Consider the following 19,771-nt stretch of genomic DNA (forward strand, 5'->3'; position numbering starts at 1 on the left):
GTCATTGGATCGTGGTGTTATGGGCGATCCAATTTACAAGAGATTCGTCATATCTGACACTAGTCAGAAAATTGTTAAACCTTAAAGATAATCAGGAATTCTAGTATTTCCTATATTATATTACACATCTTAGTGTACACCTTCAGGCTTCAAAGCATTCGTCATGAAATCTAATATAACAAAGAGGTACTTATATTATGTTCTACTTTAAATTTTAATTACAAGCTTTAACGAAATAAAGCGGTATTTGGAACCTTAAGCCCCTCGACATGTAATATTAACGAAAACCGAGCCGGCTTCACTCAGAAAGAAAGGAATTGTAAATTAAATTGTAGGTGCGTACTTAATCGGAATTTAGGGCTTTACACAGAGATGCGAGATTGACGTGCGTTTTGGGTAGGTACGCGTTTTTTCAGCGCTGCTGATATGCTTTTCTTTTTTGTATTGGTGATAATATTTTTATTAATTATTATACAACACCTAAAACATACGATTACGTAAACGACACTGCGTATACGCGAAGACGATGCCTGTTTTCAGCGCCGCAAATGCTGCTTGTTGCATAAATCATAACAACATAGACTTTTTTCTTAAAATCGATGGTAACGTACTTAATTATATACAATTCAGTCACACTAATTCACTAAGCATCATTTTCTTCAATACTCTTCACAACTTTAGTACGCTTGATCTCACTGTAAATAAATGAGAAGCCTCGCGCATCTTTTGCGAATGCGATATCACTTCACGTTTCGTTGCGCGTTTACAAAATATAACATTGTGTCCTAGCCTTTATACGGATTTTCTATATGAATTTCATTGGTGTAACCTGATTTTCGGATTTCCCAATTAACAAAACTGTACGCTCGTGTGTCTCTAAGCACCGTACCTGGGGTTTATGTATCGTTTTACACAGTTGGAACTTGAAATAAACGTTGGAAATTGAATAGTTAATAGAATCAGGCGTTACTTTGCGGAAATCCATAGCTTAAAATTTAGTATTTTATTATTTTTAGCACAGAAATGGATATAGTTAGAACCGCCATGTCGCTCCAATTTGTATGAATACGAGCGTGTCACTTTTTTCATACCTACTGTGACGTCACAAGAGCGCTTTAGTGATGGGAATACCCGTACGCGCGGAATCGATTCGAAGGCATCGCCGCGCCCCGTCTCTTTTGCCACTTTAATAGGTATATCGATTTTTTAATCGATTATTATTCGAGTTAATATACAGAGCAATGATAAATCTAAAGATACGTGCTTGCCAGGACAGCTAGTAATATATCATATTATTCTAAACTAAATCACTAAACAGGAACATAAATATATATTACATAAAATATAATTACCGAGTGACGAAATATCCCAAAGCGAACATTATCATTCCTCTGTTTCATGTTTGTTTCGAAAATCGATTAATTAGAATCGAGAATATGTACAACACTATTTGCTTCATTTGACAGAAAAATGAGAATATTGACTGTACCTCGAAACTAAGCGATAAGTGAAAGTATCGATTGTTTTATTTCCATTGCGCGCTCAATAGCGGACAAACAGAACGGGCTCTATAATTTTCTAACTAAAGCAGCAATGTATTATGAATCATGCGGTACACACGCAGTTACGTAGATTTCATGGTAAAAACTACAACCACCCACGATCAACATTAAATTATTGAATAAAGGACACATGATTTAATAATAAAATTACTTACCGATGAAAAGAAACGTATCCACTATTTAGACCAACGTTTCTAGTCGAATTTCCACAGCCCAATACGTCACAATTAGACATTTTTTAGAATTCCGATTGACGTCCGATTCCGATAACGGTGGAGCGCAGACTAAAGAACAGACTTTCGAAATTTTGACATTGTACAACGTTTGGGAACGCGATGGCACGCGAAGTACATACACATGGCAGTTCTAACTATATCCATTTCTGTGATTTTTAGCAATATTCCGCGAAATAAACCTCAACCTGTATGTAAAGGAGTGAGTGTACGCAAAGGCATGCGTACAGCACCTCCCTCCTCTCCCACACTACCTATGCGTACACTAGTAGCTCTTCTGATGTTGCGAGTGTCCATGGGCCACGGAAGTTGCTTTCCATCTGGTGACCCGTTTGCTCGTTTTATATTCTTTGATTTATTTCAATTGAATGTGTTGATCTTTTTGAATTTTTTACATCATCAGGTTTTTTAAATAAAGCACAATAATACTTAGTCTTTTCGTATACCATCAATAAATTGCCCAATATGTATTTGGTTTCACTGAGATGAATTTATTTAATTTAAAATATAATCAAATAAAATAATAATATATAATAAATAATAATAATAAATAATAAAATTAAATTAAATAATTTATTATTTTAGTATAATATGTATAGATATTTTGAGCTTGACTGTACTAAAATCTGCGCTGCGGTACGAATCGACTAATTCAAAAAAGGTCTTCGCTGTTTCGGACGCCGGTACGAAACAGGCAATTCAAAAACAGTACTTCGCTGTTTCATACCGCGGTATGAAAAATAAGTGGTATGAAACGGGAAGGACCCATTCTGCCACCTTTTAAAATTGTGTGATTCAAAAGATTTCATCATCAGAAGAGCATTCGATAATAGTATAAATAAGTGTAAAAATAGGATCATACCTAAATTCGAGAGGCACAATAAGTTTTCGTCATCAATTACTTATATTTCAGTAAAAATTGTATACAAAAGTCTTACTATTGAATAAGTTTAGTGAGCAGAAATAAGAAATATATCAGAAATATTAAATTACAAAAGTATGTCAAGGAAAATATATTTTTGTAATAATGAAAATGCGTAGTGGAAGGGCAGGCATAAAATATGACTTACGAGTAACCCCATTACCTAGCGAAGGGTCGTCTTTATTCTAAACAACATAAAGGAATACCTTCACCCACATTATGTATGCATATTGAAATACTTGCATCGAATATTCTAGTAATACTCGTGTAAAAATATAAGAGGAAAAAAATGTCGTCCGTTCTACAAGTCGGTCGGTATTGCTGTTGACATATTTATGCTGTCTTTTGTTTCGAGGGCCCTTGTAGTTTCTTGTGCAAATGTAAAACGTTTTGTCCAGTGTGCTGTAAGTGTATTTTTGTTGAATTACACTAAATTCCATTTTTGTAAAGAATTAACTGTACTGACAAGGTTTTCATTAATTAACTAAAATTAATAATTTCAGTGATTGCATGTACTTTAACATTGTAAATAAGTAGATGTGGAATTTCAAAGAATAACTTACCTTACGTGTCAATATTATAGTAGTACATTACTTGTTCCGTAGTAAATTGTCCTGCTAATGTTTTCTATACAAGGTTCCATGTATGTGACGTATAGGCTGCATTGGTGTACTTACTATTCATATTAGAAGTAAGGTGTGTATTGTACATGTGAAAAGAAAAGTGGGTTCTTGGTCAAGTTGCATTCGATAGTTTTGACTGCGAATTTAGTAGTAACAAATTCTCGGAACATCATTAAATAATAATTTGGCATCGCAAGTGCCATGTCACTAACGGCCGTTCCCAATATTTGATCTATCTCTGGTTTTGCCTTACTAGAGATAGGAATAGCTCACATTAGACATTAGAGACATATATTTTATGTCAATTGTGAGCTATTCCTATCTCTAGTAGGGCAAAACCAGAGATAGATCAAATATTGGGAACGGCCGTTAGAGATGAATTATTTGTAATTGCATACATTTTATTTTCGCTGTCGGACTTGACTAACTACCCCGTTATGGTTCGGTCACATTTGTCCGATATTATGAACGTTCCAAACGAAACTAAACCTTCCTAGCAGAAAATTAAGTAAATATTTGTATGGACCTGAATTCAGTTACCCATTTCTGCATTTTGCGCTCGCAATTAAAAACTTTATCTTCTGTGCGGAAGGTGGATTTTGGCGTGGAATATCGGTAGGATGTGCGAGCCTCGCCAGGTGTACCGTAGGCCTTAGCCCTTGTAACGTTCTGTGTCGTCACGTTTGTAAGTGTGCGCTTCTGTTGCAGGATGCTGTTTTGTGACGTTTTTCACGCGCAAAGCGGCATTGAAAGCGCAGGACGCTTTGCACAATATCAAAACGTTGAGCGGGGTAAGTGCGTTTTATGTTCATTCACGTTTTGGTGCGATCGAGAAGATAGCGGTGGCTTCGTTAGTTGGTGATTTTCAGTTTTTTTTTATATGAGTCAAAATTTTGAAGTGATTTTCATCGCGACTTTTTTTTAATTATTTTTGCCCTGGCCTATTATCGTAGTTAAAAAATACTAATTTTGTTAGCTATTCATTATTATTTTTACAGTAATTAATGGGTAATAATAAAGAAGTTACATTATTATTATTTTGATCACGCCATTATATTATGATTGTGCGTGAAAAATCGCAGCGAACCACCGCCCTCTTGTCAATCGAACCAGATTTATTACTAGTTCCTTACCTATTTGTAAGCGTTTAATAATGTTGTTCTATTTCGGTACCTAATAATTAGTGTAGCTTTGTTTTGTCCTTGCGTTTCGCTAGCTTACATTATAAAGAAAAATGCTAGAAATCAGTACACAGGTTTCTATAACATACATACAACATAACTGAACATTATTAAGATTAACATTTTTAAGAAATCTTCGAATAAGTCGTGTCTAAACTCTAAAGCTTATAAAAATATGGTATGAGCGTATTTTGTAGACACAATTATTATAAAAATATAAAATAAAATTATATACTTAACGTTACAAAATGGATTATTGTACTTAATTGGTAGACTTTCACACACAACGGTTTTTGACTTTTTTGTACGATATATCTGTTGCCTTTGGTCAAGTCGATGTTCATCTTAGACTTGATAAAACGCAAAATTATGTGGGTACACTATGTACCTATGAATCAGGAAAAAGGTTTTTTTTTTAATTTGTATTTTATTCTTCTTCTGTTTACAACCTGCTTAAAATTGAATCGTAACAATTGTCGAAACTCGAATCCCGCGACCGCGTCATGTTATCGAACGTTCTATTCGCCGCGAACGATTGTTGTCGATACAATCGAGTTACCGATCTCTCGGATCGTCTTCACCCTCGCCTCGTCTCCTCGATAATTCAATTCCATTATACTATCGAAGCTTTGGCGGCGTCGATATAAGCATTCGCAATTGATACTTGTAGTAATGTTTATTATGTGTTTGATGGTAGATATTTTTGGGTTGCTTTCGGTTGGGTAATATTGCTAGGAAAAAGAATCTCGTAATGTTATGAGGATGAAAATTAGATACTAAATTATGTAGTTTTTAGTATCGACTGAGAATAAAGGTAATTTATAATCTTTAAAAGATATTTTGAAGCACACAAAATTAATAAGGTTTAGGTTATCTATTAAATTATGTTATCCAATTACGTTGTCCATGGGCGACGGTAGTTGATTTCCGTCAAGTGATCCGTTTACTCGTTTGGTCCCTTATTTTATAAAAAAATATTAAATAAAACCGAGTAAGTGTGGTCTATTCACATAAGCCGCTAAAACCTTTCTCTGCCATTCCTTTCTCGTCTCACCGTCTGTAGCCCTAGCATGGCCACCAGTAGAAGTGCGAAAGTATAGACAAACTGTGGACATAAACTTAAGGTGCCGGCTAATCGCGACCGACAAAAATTCAATTAAATTGCTACTTTTTGACGGACTATAGTCTAAGTCATAAAGTAGGATATTATTTGAATTTTACTATAGTCTGTCATAGAGTGGCATTAATAATTGAATTTTTCGGAACGAAAAATGATCGGAACGGTACCGTTTATCTCCACAGTTTGTCTATACTTTCGCATTTCTACTGGTGGCCATGCTAGGGCTACTGCTATCCTTTTGGTATCACTCTGATAAGAACAAAAGAAGAACAATGTCTAGTCCAAATATTATATCGTCGGTCTTTATACGGGGGCTTTAATAGAAATGGCAGGTATTGGCAGATCCCGTTTCACGGAATCTTCAGCAAATATTTGCCGATTCGCAGTTTAGTGGCAGTCTCGCTCCACCCCGGGGATAAGAGGCGGGAAACAAAAATAAAACGGCAAACACCCGGGGAATTGATGAGATTATTGTATCTTTATACACGTGTTCGTATATACCTGTACTATGTTATATATTACACACTACAGGAACATACTTCCATTCAAACATAATTCTATAGAATCATACTGTATGTTAACTGCATTCGTTTCACTGGAAATAGTTTTCCGCGCGGAAATCGTATGTACGATTACTTTTGGTAGTTTCGTATAATTTATTAGTACCTATATAACTATTCGGCATAAAATATACTAAATATAGTATCTCGATGTATAATTTCATTCAAATGAGTTTAGGGGTTGCCTGAAAAGGAATCCCGAATCTGTCTTAGAAACATAAACATTAAACAAACAATTAATAAAAAGGCTTTCTCATTTATAATAACTAGAGATCGCCCAATGGTTTAAATTCGACCTTAAATTTAATTATGTTCTTCTTAATCTTTAAGTATTGACTATTTCAGATTTATTAAAAAAACAACAATCAATTTTTAATTTGACAACAGACTTCGACCATAATAGACTAGCACGAGTCGGCGTATGAGTACCGAAAACTATTCCACCTCAATTTTTTTATGCGATCCTCTTCAAATTGCCCTCCTGATAATACAAATGCATGTTGCCAGGGCGCAACCCGGTGCCATATTGTTTAAACAAACATTGTTTAAACAATTGCAAGGAATTGTTATTTTTCAACCGAACAATTTTTTTTTAATATTCTTTATTGAAATGCCAATAAAAAAGGTCCTATGACTTTTTACGATAAAGTTAATATTTTTAAAGATATGAATTTTTAAAGGTTCGAAAAACCTCAAATTTGGGTACTTTCGACCGATGAAAAATATATTAAAAAAATAAATAATGTCAAAGTAATATATTTTTTTAAATTCTATACAGTGTGTAACAAAAATAAGTGATAATACTTTAGGGTGTGTACGTGTTCCTTGTAGAGAGTTCACTGTGAAAGTAGCAGCGCTGAAAGACGAATTTTTTTTTTCACTTTTGTATGGGCAAGGGCCCGAGTGTCACGAGTTTCCCCATACAAAAGTGAAAAAAATTTTTGGTCTTTCAGCGCTGCTACTTTCACAGTAAACTCTCTACAAGGAACACGTACACACCCTAGAGTATTATCACTTATTTTTGTTACACCCTGTATACAATAGTTAATAATATTGTTAATAGAGATTTCAAAAAATTTCATTGTTTATATCTTTTTTTATCTTAGCAAAAGTAGACAAAAAATTGTGTTTTTGCATGGGAGCCCCCCTTAAACAAACTTTATTTTAATTTTATTATTAATTATTAAATTACAAATATAATTAAAGACTTTGTGAAAATTTCAAGTGCCTAACTGTTACTATTACTGATTACGAGCAAAAAAGGCCAAAAAGGTATGGGAATACAAGAAACGTGATTTTTTTTTGGCCTTTTTTGCTCGTAATCAATATTAGTAACAGCAAAATGTCATTTTATTCACTAAACGATGAGGGCCGCGAATATATATGTATATATATATATATATATATATATATATATATATATATATATATATATATATATATATATATATATATATATATATATATATATATATATATATATATATATATATATATATATATATATATATATATATATATATATACATATACATATATATATACATACATATATATATATATATATATATATATATATATATATATATATATATATATATACATATATATATATATATATATATATATATAAATCATCGATGATCGCGGCCCTCATCGTATGATGAGGGCCGCGATCATCGATGATTATATATATATATATATATATTCGCGGCCCTCATCGTTTAGTGAATAAAATGACATTTTCATAGAAAATAGAATGGGTAATATCGATCATTTTTATATGCAGAATATAATAAAGTCCAAGGTAAATATTGGGGTGAAAGTTTACCCTGGGTTAATTTTATTATTTATAACGAGAAACGAGAGCTATCTCGTTGATAACCCCAGGTTAACTGAAACGGTTAACCTAAATCTGTGAGAATGTAAGACTCTAAAATAATAATGTAAGATCGTGTCGTACTTATACCTATACTTTATATATCATTATAATATACGTGATAGCGAAAAACTTTGTATCCTTTTTTACGAAAAATGCGAAAATGTTATAGGAGTATGAAATTTTGCACAGTTTTAATTTCTATGGAGGAGTGCATCGAGCTAATATTATCTTCAAATTATACTTTTATCATACATTTTTTTAACAAATAAAACATTACACACACTACAATGTGCACACTAACATCTTTTTGAATGACAAGCCTATACATTCGAATAATTATACTCTTTTTATTAAATACTAGGACGAGTCGGCGCATAAATACCGAAAACTATTCCACCTCAATTTTTTTATGCGATCCTCTTCAAATTGCCTTCCTGATGATATAAATGCATGTTGCCAGGGCGCAACCCGGTGCCATGTTGTTTAAACAAACATTGCTTAAACAATTGCAAGGAATTGTTATTTTTCAACCGAACATTTTTTTTTATATTCTTTATTAGAATACCAATAAAAAAGGTCCCATGACTTTTTACGATAAAGTTAATATTTTTAAAGATATGAATTTTTAAATGTTCGAAAAACCCCCCTATATACTAAATTTCAGTAAAATCGTTGGAGCCGATTCCGAGGTTCTAATAATAATATATATATATATATATATATATATATATATATATATATATATATATATATATATATATATATATATATATATATATATATATATATATATATATATATATATATATATATATATATATATATATATATATATATATATATATATATATATATATATATATATATATATATATATATATATATATATATATATATATATATTATTAGAACCTCGGAATCGGCTCCAACGATTTTACTGAAATTTAGTATATAGGGGGGTTTTTCGAACATTTAAAAATTCATATCTTTAAAAATATTAACTTTATCGTAAAAAGTCATGGGACCTTTTTTATTGGTATTCTAATAAAGAATATAAAAAAAAATGTTCGGTTATACTAAATTTCAGTAAAATCGTTGGAGCCGATTCCGAGGTTCTAATAATATATATATATATATATATATATATATATATATATATATATATATATATATATATATATATATATATATATATATATATAGGGGGTTTCGGGGGCGATAAATTGATCTAGCTAGGAATCATTTTTAGAAAATGTCTTTTTATTCGTGTTTTATCGATAAACTAACTCTTCCTGACATCTATTGGCGAATAATAATACTATTTTGTGAGCAACTACTTGCTTTAACGACACAACAACAGCTAAATCTATTCCAGGAGATGGCGCTGTTATGTAACACGAAGCAATGAGTGTTTGCTATACCGAGCAAAGCTCGGTCATCCAGGTACTAATAATTTATACAACAAAAGATAGATTTTTACTATAATAATATAATACACCCGAACTTGAGAGTTGTACGTATGTGAGGAAGCAATGGATTTAAAAAACGTAAATCATACTACTACTTGGTCAATAAAACTATTCTATTATAATTATCAAAAAAGACAGAAACAAGAAGACTCGAACAACAAAAAAGTATTTGCTCCATATAACTTCGCGGCATTGTTAAACTTTTCTTAGCAATGTCATTCCGGTAAGCATAGAAATACTAGACTGACTCCTATTCAGTGAAATATAATACGAGGGTCACATCTAGGCAAATTATATATTTTTTTTTTGTAATCTACGTAAATATAAATGAATTTTAAATTTTGTTAGTTTCGCTAAAACTGGGGAATGGTTAAAACGTTTTGGCTAATCCTGAATGGTAGTCCTGAAAATATGGAATTCCTGAAAAGGACGATAGTGATATGAAGTGCACGGGTCATCTAGTAAAAAAACTAAAATAACGAAATCAAATTAATTAAACATCTGTATGTCCATCCAAAAACGTTGTACATAGCTTAAAAAACAACGGATTACATTCCGGACAAGTGAAAACAAAATTCAAGAAGCAGGAATACATTTTCCCCGCGTGGGCAAAGAGGGACTTAGGCATATTTCTCCGACCGACTTTTCAATGAGTTTTAACTATTTAATGGGCACAATGCCGCAAAAGAAGATTTTATTTCATAAAATATCTTTCTTGCCCAACAGTTTTGGAACTAGGTAATATTTTAAAGAATATTGTTTTGATGAAGTACCTTACCTAGTTTTAGTTCGATGGAAAAAGTATTGCAGTAAGGTAGCAGCATAAAAAGATATTAGTCATGGTGCCGCGTGCAGCGGACGTCTAGTCTTTGTACTTGATCTCTAAATAATTGAACGAGGAGTATTATGAGGATATTCTGTGCTCTGCAGGAAAACTATTAAACTAGCATTGTGCTGAGGAATCATTAGATAAAGTGACACTTTTATGGTCTCTTTCTGAGTTCGACGGGAGTTTATGTATTCGATAGCACTGTTGATTGGATAACATCAAAACGCTGACCAATCAAAAAAAATTAAATTGAATTAATCTCCCTTTATGGGTGAGGCCAAACGAGTGTAATTTTGTAAGTCGCAGAATTTCTGTTGGCAGAAATTCTGCTGCATTCAGTTTCATAGAAAATTCCTACTTCATTCACACGAGCGTATTTTTTAAAGTTATGATTAGTATAAAAATAATTTACGTGACCGAAATTCTGCGACTTACGACTCAGAAAATTACGTTCGTTTGGCCTCGCCGTAAATACTTTGGGATCAAGATATTAGTAGACCAGCTTATTACTATATCCTGCTTTGTTAAAATATTAGCCTTATTCACAGACTTGTATCGTGTATGACATTTAAAATGTGTTTTAATATTGTATTTCCCTTTAGGGTGAAGCCAAACGAGCGTAATTTGTGAGTTGTGAGTCGCAGAATTTCGGCAGGCAGAAATTCTGCTGCATTCAGATTCATACAAAAGCCCTGTTTGATTTCACACGAGCGTAATTTTGTGAGTCATGATTGGTATGAAAAGATATTTACGTGACCGAAATTCTGCGACTAACAACTCACAAATTACGCTCGTTTGGCTTCACCCTAAATTATAGATATTGCTCGAGACTTCGCTTACACTCGGTATTAACATCTTATTGTACTAATTTGTATATTTTACTTACATTAAAATCATTATGAAACTTAACTAGATCATAATATCTTTTTCAATATATTGGTTTCATTAATTTTCATAATTAACCCTCGACAAAAAGAGGGGTGTTATAAGTTTGACGTGTCTGTCTGTCTGTGGCATCGTAGCATCCAAACGGTTGGACCGATTTTGATCTAGTTTGTCCTAATTTAAAAGGTATAATAGACGTATAATTATAATCAATCTGTAGTATTAACTCCGGTACCCTTAATCGAAATCCCGCAAAAAACCCATCACAGAATTATTCCAACGAGCCTTTAAGATTTTCCAAAGGCTTAAAACTCCAGTAAAAGCCTTTTTCTAAAAGAACCTTGTTTTCACTAAAGAGATTACTCCCACTTCGGACTAAACAGGCGATTTCCATCGCTCTATATTCGTTCAACCGTTGTAAAAAAACAGACCTCGTCAATCTTAAGGATCTCGTCTGAAGCGGTCTTTATAGAGTAATAATAAATCAATCTTCCATAGTGGACGCCTGGACGGAGCGGTTGGAAAATGGCAAACCTATATTTTTATACTAGGACAGTTTGGAGTGAAAATTTTATGCGCGGTAAGACCTTAAATCTCTAAGATGGTTATCCATTTTACTCACTAATATATACACGTGAAAGTGTGTATGTCTGTTACCTCTTCGTGCTTAAACCACTAAAGCTATTTTTATGAAGTTTGGTATGGATACTTTGAGTCACGGGATACTTTCATTCCCGATAAACGAACACGAGTCAAAAAATAACCTAAAGACCTACCTAATAGTCTTTCGATTATAAGTCAAAAAATAACCTAACCTAAAGTATGTAATAGTCTTTCGATTATTAGTCAAAAAATAACCTAACCTAAAGTATGTACTACCCCTTCGATTTTCGGTGTGACCGTACACATTTATCAAATTAAATAATCGTCCGAATGTACAGTCGGTCGGCGGTCGCGGCGAACTTTGATCGATAGCACGGATTTATGATCGAGTTGGCCCCGGTCTTAAGTAATTGACCGGTTCCATTAGTGGGCGGTTTCGGTCAGTTTGGGCGGGCGGCGCGTATTCTAAAGGTTTTTCTCGATAATCGCGTTGGAATTTTTCATGATATTGGTCGCTGGGAATTTCCGATGAATGATATCTGGGAAATGTCTGTAACACTGTAATAATTGATATCTTGAAGAATAATGGTTTAATTTTTTTTACATCTCTCTTCAGATAAAAGTTATGAATATCTGTGAAATAATAAAAAAAACATTTAACCTTCAACCTCGTTATTACGTTATCAAAATTAAACACTCAAAGACGTACTAAAATATAAGAGTCAAAGTACCAAAACGTTACAGCTGCAACTGCGTTGGGTACGCTAATCTGCTTAGCATGGGACAGGACAAAACTTGTAGCGAAATAAGGGACTTAGACTAATGAATCACTAATGAACCAGTGTAAAGTTGGCAGCTTAAATACGACCACTTTATGTAAATTACAATAAAGTACGCTTTGAGCTCCCGCATACGTTTTGTACGGGACGGCTGTTACCAAGAACTGTCGATACTAGCTTAAATTCAAATTTAACTTCTTAGCAAACGATGAAGTGTAAATTGAAAAAAAACCTATACTAACGAAAACGATCAGGGACATATTTAAAAGACTACTTAACAAGTTCTAGAAAATGTGTGGTCCTTTGTCAAGACTTTGAAGTTAGTGTCTAAACACACTGCCGAATTTCCGCGGCGGAAATTCCGCATAGTGTGTTTAGACACTAACTCCTTACGAAATTAACCTAACATAATATTTTACCAATCAACGGATATCAATCTGACGATATTTACCTTTTGGGAAAAGTTATACGAAATGTATACAATATTTTGTTTTCACGGGCTCGTGTAGTCGAATTTGTGTACGAAAATTAACGACGTGAAAGCCATAATAAACTTCCGCCATAATTACTTTGGAAGTGTATTAAAAGATACATTCATAATTCGAAATTTCCCAATCAATGTTATGAAAGCTTCGACTTATAGGTTAAAGGGGAGTTATAATACGAGCCGGTAAAGGTGACTCTCCGATCCTCGCAGCGAGCGAACGCGACCGACGAAAATTCAAAAAACTTGAGAGGTGTCAAGGGGCACCTGGATGGAACGAAGTTATAAAATATAGAACCAAGTCTATTTCTCAATACTAGAGATCGCCCAATGGGCGAAATTCGACCTCAAATAAAAAATTAAATTATAAGTTTCATATTTCAACGCTTTTCTATTGATATTCTATTGCCGAAATATTGACTTTATTATTTTTAGACATAATTCCTGCGACAGTCTCTGATCTATTAAGTTAAATTATGACAGACTGGCCGTGTATTATTTGTCTAACAGTGTTTAAGATTCAATATTAAAAAAAAACTAAACTAGCAACGCCCTCTGTCCCTACTATGCAGGTACTAATAAAAAAGTGTCTTTACAACTTTTTCAGTCTAGCCCCCGCTAGGCGCATTGCGCGATAAGGAACTACGTTTCAACGAAATGCCACCAAGACTATAGGTTTCATTTTCTACCGACATATTACTCTACTAGCGACCTATGCCGCCGCTGCTTTGTAGTGGCGTAGGGCAAAATGAAATCTGTAGCCTAGTTCATAAAGTGTCATTTTATTTAAAATTTTGTCGGTCGCGGTCGTTTGCCTTGGGGAGGAATTGGAATCGGGAAGTCACCTTAAGACGCACGGGGGAATGGGGTGACTCGAGACACTTAATACCATGGCCGCTATCGACGGAACCGCCCATTAAAGTTATTGACATGGGGCTTAAGCCGACCCAACCTACCCCCATCAGTTTTATATCAGCACAAAAGACTTTAAATATTAACGACTTAACTTTCTCTTCATGTTGTTATGGGTCGTAGGCGGTAGGTATTAATTTTGTTAATATCTACAAAATATAATATATTATGGTCTATTATATTACTTATTGTTGCTTCTAAAACATAGAATCATAGAGTAGGTCCTGTGAAAATATGGTCACCAAGGTTTTATCAAAATTTTACCCATTACTACATTTTTTTAAATTAATTCAATTATATTCTTCTTCTTTTAAATATACGTTGGTAGTCATAATAAAATAAGAAAAATTAAGAATAATAGTGATTCCGTCAATTTTTTAAGAGTTTAGGAAACTCTGTTCCAGTACCAAAATTGAGGTCTTCAAATGTATTTTTTCTACCTAGCTGTTTTTATTTACTGTACATTAAATTAATAACAATATTGTATATTATACATATTGTATGTGTATAATGTATAATATTTATTTTTCAAACCGTTTCAATTGCAACTGAAAATTGCTAATAAAACTCATTGCTAATGCTCACTCACAAACGCGAGTGAAACGTTTCTGCGGTTGAGTCTCGAATGTTCGCACTTTTTATAATTAACATTAAAAGTAAAATGAATTTCATAACAATGAAAATTCTTTCTGGCTCTCACTTTGCTGTGAAAATACGTGCCTAATACGATATAAAATCGTTTAATTAAAAAACTCAAGCTTTATTCTTTCGCAAACAAAAGAATTTAATAAAGAAAATCAGATCCAAATTAGGTTTGTCAGTAAAGGCAAAGAATCACCGTATAATCAGCGCTAATAAATTATTCCACGAAATTTGCCTTCTTTGTGTCTCGTAATTCTTATTCAAAACTCGACTAACTCATAAAAAATTGTCATTTTCGTTTTCAAGTCGAACATAAAAAGATCTTTTGGTACAGTGACGAATTGAAAAAATAAATGAAATTCAATTTTTAGTAAACAAATTACAGTAAAAAAATATATAGAAAAAAATTATTAGGAAAATCGTATTCGATACTGCTGATACTGTACGGAATCATTTTTGTGTACAGTATATTAAATATAATTTATTATTAATGAAAATTAATCATGAACGCTTTACGCCAATTTAAACTTTGCCAATTTATATATTTGGTGCGTTGGAAATGTTGTCTTGTTTATATCGAGCGAGGGTTCAATTTCGCAGATACCGAAGAAAAGGCTTTGAAGTGGTTTTATAACGAAATATGATTATAGAGGCTTTAGGAAACCCCTCGTATTTGGGAGCGTGTAACTGTGGTGCTTTCTTATAATTCGGTTACTAAATGACTTGAATAAATCTCATTTCGAGTTTCATAAATACATAAATGATTCTTCAGTTTTCAGATCAAAATTTACCGCTCTATAAATGACTAAACGGACTTACCCTGAATTGATAAAATAATCTGATGTTTGAAGGATGAAATAGTTATCATTTTTGAATTGTAAACCGAATCCAAAAATAACTCATTTATATCGCCATTATTAAAAATAGTAGCTGTGCCCCGCGGTGTCACCCGCTGTTTAAGTGATATATAATAAAAGACTGAAAAGTACCAATAAAAAGGTCTAAACGGGACGATGCATGGTTCTATAATGGTTTATGGTAGTGATGATGATGATGATGAATGTAATTAGCATAGTAGCATATAATGCTTTCCGTTCTTAAAACAACTTTGAAACTCCCAACTCCCATGGTTTACCTTGGCGCAAAATTTTACTTGTTGGTAGCTTAATATGCTTAGAATACTGCTCACGAAACCGAAGTCAACATAATATGTTTCCATATAAATTTTGAGGAGTTTCCTCGATTTCTTATCGATCTCTTCACCAGGTTACCATTTTTATGAATATGGTACCAAATTGGGATGATAACATATACACCTAAAGAAAATGTTTCATGAAAATCGGTTCACAAATGGCGGAGTAATCGTTAAACATATAAAAAAATATATATACATACAGCCGAACGTATTACCTCCTCCTTTTTTGGAAGTCGGGAAAAAATAAACCGAATACAGAAATAACTCATTTATATCGCCTTTATTAAAAATATTATACATGGAGGAAAACCGGCATTGAATAGTTTTTTTTCATCAAAATGTACGTTTCCCATAATATGAGGATCCTACAACAAAGTCACGGACAACATAAAATAATAATATAATATCTATGGATGCTTCATACCACGTCAGTCTGGCCTCGTGGTAAGTACCTGAAGGACTTGTGTTACAGGTACCAGACAACGGAAATATATTTAATACTTTTATACTATACATATATTTAAGATTTTTAATATAAGATACACATATTTAATACACGTCCATGACCCAGGAACTTTGAAAACTTTTTGTTCCGTCGCGTCGGCGGGATTCGAACCCACAGAGGTCGTCGAATAAAATGTTATGCTATATTTCTAGATTCTAGTAATGTAGCATTTACCATAATAGACATACATCTTTAGAAGTACAACACAACAACAATAATTCCTGATATTACCATAACCGTGTTCTATTTCAATAACGCCGAAATATAATCATAAAGATATTCGGATTGCTGATCATAATATGCATAAAGGGTTCCTTTACTTTTATGTCTCACTCGGCTGAGTGCTGACGATTTTATATGTTGTTCGCGTGATACATGTCACTACATGTCACGTAAGATGGAGGAATATATGAATTTCGTCATTTAAAAAACCTAGCCATAGCGTTTCATTTTGATCTCCAAAGATACAAACGTTGGAGTTTATATTAAATTTTGTTTCAGGTGTTACATTACGTTTGGTTTATTAGGGTGATTAAGAGTATTTTAGTGTCATAAAAATGTGTGACGTGACTGATTCTGATTCTGAATGTCAGGGTCACGGTTTGTCAAAGTCATGACATTTTCTAAATCTTTAATCTTTAGGTATATGCTTCCATATTCTGACAGTAAAATATATAATATTATATCTATTTTCGCTAATTGTTATTTACAACCGCAAACCTTTTATAATGAAATTGAAATCAGGTTGCGTAAATTAAATTGTATCTAGGTAGAATAAATCTAACATAGCAATAATAGAAAGATAAGTGAGCAAGTTCAAAGGAAGTGGAAAGCCTTATTGGAGTGGGACTAGTAATAATTACATTTCTTCGAGTCGGATTGTGGGCGGAACGACATATTTTACACACCGCAAAGTAAAATCATCGGACAAAAGGCACAGTAGAAATTCATACAGTATAGTTCCTTTATACTTGTCCGCAAAAAGTTGTAAAAAAGAGGTAAAGACCTTTTATTTTCTTTTAAATTTAAGTATATTATAGTGAAAGTAACCTACTTCACAATCACGAAACATTAAATTACATCTGTGGTCTTGATCTGAACTTAATTTTTTTTAAGTAAGGATTGCAGTTTGTTAATGAGCCATCATCGCTCCGTCAACATGTCTAATAACAGATTAGAGCTGCAATACTACAAATTGACGCACTCAAGTGTAAGCGTATTTCAATAAAAGTTATAGCACTAGAACAATGTGCGTAAAAGACTCTATTTTTTAATTCTATATATTTTAAGGAAATATTTTCCTAGCTAACTATAACATTATGTCAGTTTCCACCTAAATAAAAATTCCCTGGACTTCCGTGAATATTTCTCTTGTTAGTAGAGTTCTCGAGTTTTTGCGAGACTTACAAAGTTTAAAATTATGTTTTGTTTTTATAGATTTCTTAAAAAGTTACAATTTCATATTTTACATAACATTCAAGTTTGATTTCAAGGACACGACAGAGTTATCCTACTGTATAGATTTATACTGTGGTCTGAGAGAGTATCGACCCGGGTCGGACAATCGAGGAAATTGAAAGGTCTAACCCGGATGCACCTCCCCGCAACATTGTCTTATCCCGCCATACATCATCCTTGATGGCCTCGCCCTGGGCCTATTACGTGTGAACAGCGATTGCTTTTACTCCCCTGATAATGGTAACTATTGGTTCAGAGATATTACTTCCAGAAACGAGTACGCTTTTTGAGATAATTTTGTTCCGCCTAGTAATTAATAACCACCGCAATTAATAACAAAGTACAAAGTATCTCCATACCAAATTTCAGCAAAATCGGTTCAGCTGTTTTGGCGTTCAGAGGTAATAGACAGACAGACACCCGTCTATCGCATTAATAATATTAGTATGTATAAATAATTAACTTTGCAAATTTTTCTATACTTTATGGCTCAGGTTTTCCTTACCAATGAAAATGCTAGAGGTTTTCAAGCTAACATTAATTATTTGTTTTCTCAATTTTTTTATAATTTAGTACAGAAATATAGAGCAGCTTTATCATACTTAGCGCAGTAGGGTTAGTTCAGCCTTGTATGGGAATCTGAAATTAATTATAGTCAGAAATTTTTTTGCACCTGTGTTTAGAGGTAGTCATGAATAGCTTAAATTCAAAAACTCGACCAACCCCGACGTGTGCGTTAGCCGCCATATTGGTTTGAAGATCAAATCTTTTTTTAGACATATCTCCGATATAAATTTTTCACAAAAATGATAAGAACTAAATTTGTTGTAAATTTAATTTTCTACATTTTGAGTTCTTATAATTTTCATTGTAAAATCAATATTTACGGAGATAAATGCAAAAAACAAGTCAAAGTATAATTTCGCTTGTATGTCAATTATTATCGAATTTAGCGAAAATAATTGTAGAAACAAAGTTGTACGTGATAGATCATTAAATTTCCTACAAAGATTCTTATTTTTTGTAGAAATCAATATTTAAGCTCCTACACCTATGGTAAATGTACCGGGTCCCAAGCGACTGGATAAAACTGAATATTTCTGATCATGAATTAGACCTTTTAACAATTACGGCACAACCTACACCTGAATATTTATTTAAAAATGGCCAAGTGCGAGTCGGGCTCGCTCATGAGGGTTGCGTACCATTATAAGGCAAAGATAGACAAAAATTTGTGCTTTTTGTATGGGAAGCCCCCCCCTAAATATTTATTTTATTTTAATTTTATTATTAACTAGATGTCCCGCGCGGCTTCGCCCGCGTAAATTAGGAATTTTACAGAAACCGTACATTTTCCCATAAAAATTATTTCCCCCGTTTTTCCCACATTTTCCTGAGTTTCTTCGGTCGTATTAGACTTAGCGTGATAATATAATATAGCCTATAGCCTTACTCGCTAAATGACCTATCTAACACCGAGATAAGTTTTTAAATCGGACCTGTAGTTCCTGAGATTGACGCGTTCAAGCAAACATACTCTTCAGGTTTATAATATTAGGTAGGTATAGATTTTTTTTAATTATCGCTTGACAAACTCGAGTCTCGATCTAAAAGACTATGAAATGGTATACTTAATATGGTAGTGATGATGATGATGATGGTGATGATGATGAATGTAATTTGCATAGTAGCATAATATGCTTTCTGTTTTTAAAACAACGCCGAAACTCCCAAACCTGTATCTATAAAGAATCAGGAGTTCTCTCAGCACCTTCCGAACCACGGTATACCAGGTATATCTCGGTGCAAAATCTCACTTGTTGGTAGCATATGCTTAGAATACTTCTCACGAAACCGAAGTCACCACAAGTTTCCCTATAAGTTTTGAGGAGTTCCCTCGATTACTTATGGATCCTTCATCAGATCA

At 33.1% G+C, this 19,771-nt stretch overlaps 1 protein-coding gene across 8 annotated transcripts in view; it reads left to right on the forward strand.

Annotated features, from left to right (window-relative positions):
* Positions 1–19,771, forward strand: part of LOC121740021 (CUGBP Elav-like family member 1) — a 364,655-nt gene that overhangs the window by 234,967 nt on the left and 109,917 nt on the right. For all 8 annotated transcript variants that reach the window (XM_042132700.1, XM_042132703.1, XM_042132702.1 and 5 more), the window contains one exon: positions 4,049–4,131. In XM_042132700.1, the coding sequence (XP_041988634.1) occupies positions 4,049–4,131 (83 nt within the window). The remainder of the gene's footprint in view (positions 1–4,048; positions 4,132–19,771) is intronic.

Source organism: Aricia agestis, chromosome 2, assembly GCF_905147365.1.
Source record: "Aricia agestis chromosome 2, ilAriAges1.1, whole genome shotgun sequence".
Taxonomy (NCBI): Eukaryota; Metazoa; Arthropoda; class Insecta; order Lepidoptera; family Lycaenidae; genus Aricia; species Aricia agestis.